Source organism: Polyodon spathula, chromosome 53 (genome assembly GCF_017654505.1).
Source record: "Polyodon spathula isolate WHYD16114869_AA chromosome 53, ASM1765450v1, whole genome shotgun sequence".
NCBI classification, from domain to species: domain Eukaryota; kingdom Metazoa; phylum Chordata; class Actinopteri; order Acipenseriformes; family Polyodontidae; genus Polyodon; species Polyodon spathula.
The window spans coordinates 378,966-382,573 of record NC_054586.1 but is presented as its reverse complement, the minus strand read 5'-3'; the positions used below and the strand labels follow the sequence as shown (position 1 = coordinate 382,573).

The window sequence follows — 3,608 nt, the reverse complement described above, 5'->3', positions numbered from 1 at the left end:
AAAGTGGGGAGGTCCCCACACCTCGTTGTTTTCAGGAGCTACTATCTCTGTGGGGACATTTTCTCGAATTTTGTCCTCACATTGGTATTAATACCGATATTATTCAGTGACTCCCGAATGCGGTGACAGTATCAACACATTCTTCAACGGCTTGCCAAACTAGTGTCGCTCCTGGAAAACGGAAAGGCCTGACTCTTGCTTTCATCATCATCATCAACAACAACAACAACAACAACAATAATAATAATAATAAATAATAATAAATAATAATAATAATAATAATAATAATAATAATAATAATAATAATAATAATAATAATAATAATAATAATAATAATAATAATAATAATAATAATAAATAATAATAATAATAATAATAATAATAATAATAACGTGTTACTTGTTTTTAAATTGTAACGCGTTACTGTAACTCGTTACAATTTAAGTAACTTCACCCAACGATGTATATTGGACACTATCATATTAAATATAGAATACAAACAGAAAATAATGTAGCCGAAAACACAGGATGTAATTATCTAAATTATTCTTGATTTCCCACTAATAATAATAATAATAATAATAATAATAATAATAATAATAATAATAATAATAATAATAATAATAATTCAACTACGATTTAAATAGGCCTATACTAAGAAACGTTCATTATTTCCAGTCTGCAGTAGCACTGAGTATAATTCAGTGCTGAATTCAATAATAAAACATATAATGATTCAAAGAGAAAGTTTTCAGCACAAGTCAAAGCTTTTTCTCTAGTGCCGTGTATGGCACTGCGAGAAAGCCCGTGTCTTTCAAGCGGACAGCCTGCGGGACTCACCTGTGCGGGGCGGGTTTCTTTTCACTTTCATCCACTCAAAAGTTTTGCTCCCGCCGCCGTAACTTCTGTGCTGTTGAGGAGACTCGCTTCTGCCTCCGCGGGACTGGCCAGGGGAGCGGCTGTAGGACAGGGGCAGGCTGGTCCCGTCGTGCGAGCAAGCCTGATACTGTCCCTGGTCCACCGCTCCTAACCCGGACTGATACCCGGAGAAACTCGCCGGCTGCTCACAGCTCGAGCCGCAGCCCCCGGCGGTAAAGGCCATCTCATGGCTATTGGAATACGGGTGATGGAGGCAGGTCGGAGGAGGAACGTACTCCTGCAGATGAGTGAAGGCGGCCCGGGCAGGTGTTCCCGGGCTGAAGGAGAGACTCCCGGCCGGGAAGCTGCTACAGGACGGAGTGGGGTCAACGTTAGGCTGCTGGGCGGCGGAGGTGGGGTTCAGAGCGGGGTAAGGTGATTGGTGCAAATTGAAATCCTTGGAAACCGAATATCGCCCTTCCCAGGCGCAGCTCATTTTAACGAACCCGGATCCGAGCTGTAAGTGTTGAAATCTAGACTGACTTGCGAGGTAGCTGTCTGCAATGTGATCGCTGCACTCCAACCCGCGGATTAACTCTGGGCATGCATTCATTCTGCTTTTTATATTATTATTATTATTATTATTATTATTATTATTATTATTCTCTGCCCTCCCGCATTGATTTTCTTCCTCTGACCTAGCCCTTAGCTTGTGTCCGGGACTGTCCCGTCAATAAATACAGCATATCGGACACTTCACTCAGTGGCCTAGGAGAGAGAGAGAGAGAGAGAGAGAGAGAGAGAGAGAGAGAGAGGAGAGAGAGAGAGAGAGAGAGAGAGAGAGAGAGAGAGGGGGGGGGGGGGGGGGGGGGGGGGGGGGGGGACGGACGCCAAAAATTTACGATAGGTAATAGTGAGTTGGGGGTCACGTGTATTGTTTTTTGGCCAATGGCCACCCCCCCTCAATGGACGTGATATTCTGATGAGCTAATGAAAGCTATTTGTAACTTTCAGTCTGTAGCCTGCACAGGACCAACGCAATCAGGCTTGCATCCCGCAGAAGGATTCCCTCCACCCCCCCACCCCACCCCTCCAAGGCGGCCTGCACTCCACGCAGCATTGCCCTGCCGTATCAAGACATCCCACACAGTCCGTGCTGTTTAATCGCGGCCACGCAGCTCTGTGAAGGACCTGGGATGCTGTATTAATCAAAGGTAAGTGCATTTTCACTTTGTAACGTGAAACTAACTCTGTTAACTTTAGCGTATTTACGCAGTGTGATAAAGACACGCGTCTCTGCATTAGAGACTAGTCCATTTGATAGAAGTTTTAACGCACAGATGCCTATACATCCTCTTCAGTCGCTGTGTGCTTACCCTGTTTAGTTTCTGTATGTCTCTATTTTATAAGGAATAGATGATTTTTCATATGGCAGGGCAATTTCTCAAACTCCATAGTGTTCACACAAAACTACACTCGGCATTTTTAATTTCTTTTTTTAACGTGAATCAATAAGGAAATCCTACTTCTAATGAAATCCGGTCCATGGGAGGACAGTGCGACATTACATCAAAATATCAAACTCCTTGAGCTTACTTGAAATTTCTAATCAGTTAATAAACACAGAAGGAAATTTCTACTAGCCAATAATAATAATAATAATAATAATAATAATAATAATAATAATAATAATAATAATAATAATAATTGCCCGTGGGAGTGAATAGTAAAGTTTAATTTATTATTATTTTTTGTAAAGTGGTCTCCAAGAAATTAAAAAGGGTATTTGTTTTTATTGTTCAAAACTAGATAGACTGTATCTATCTATCTATCTATCTATCTATCTATCTATCTATCTATCTATCTATCTATCTATCTATCTATCTATCTATCTATCTATCTATATATATATACACAAATTACAGAAGTGTGTCTTTCTAATATTGAACGCTTAAGCACGATGCTGTGTTTTACACGGTATTTTAAGATTCCATAGATAGCTGCTTTTCAAACGTTCTCTACATTGTTAATATTTCTCTTTGATTTATTTATTTTTAAATAAATGTACTTCTGATTTCATTATATAGGCTAATAGCTAATAGTATTACTTTTAATGTTGTGTTTCATTTCTGAAACAAATACAATGCATAATAATAATAATAATAATAATATAATAATAATAATAATAATAATAATAATAATAATAATAATAATACAATCTGCCTGGTTTCAGCAATGCTGTCTGAAAAGGATCTCTTCCGGCACCGATACACACGATTGCAGTTCACCCATCATTGATATAACGCTGCACTTCATCGCATTCCTGGCGTACAGTTTACTGTGTACGTTCGGTTTGGAGCATATTGCAAGCAATACGACACAAATGAGAAGATTTTAATCACATCTTACTGTTTTTTTTTGCAGGAGAATGAAACTTTTCCTTCTGTTACTCGTTCATCATGATGACAGTTTTGAAATACACGTGACATCGACAGCCCTAACTTATACACATAAATCCAAACCGCAGATCTAAGGATATTATTATTATTATTATTATTATTATTATTATTATTATTATTATTATTATTATTATTATTATTATTATTATTATTATTATTGTTGTTGTTGTTGTTGTTATTATTATTATTTGAAAAAGCCCTGCAGATTACCCCCCCCCCCCCCCCCCTCCCATATTAACAAGTTGCCCTCATGAAATATTTAATGCTCGTGCTTGCTCTCATTGATTTTAT

General features: G+C 38.3%; 1 protein-coding gene across 1 annotated transcript in view; it reads right to left on the bottom strand.

The window, feature by feature from the left end:
* Positions 1-1,354, bottom strand: part of LOC121307116 (E3 ubiquitin-protein ligase MARCHF9-like) — an 11,567-nt gene extending 10,213 nt beyond the window's left edge. The window contains exon 1 of the mRNA XM_041239244.1: positions 841-1,354. Within this exon, the coding sequence (XP_041095178.1) occupies positions 841-1,354 (514 nt within the window). The remainder of the gene's footprint in view (positions 1-840) is intronic.
* Positions 1,355-3,608: the final 2,254 nt, after the last annotated feature.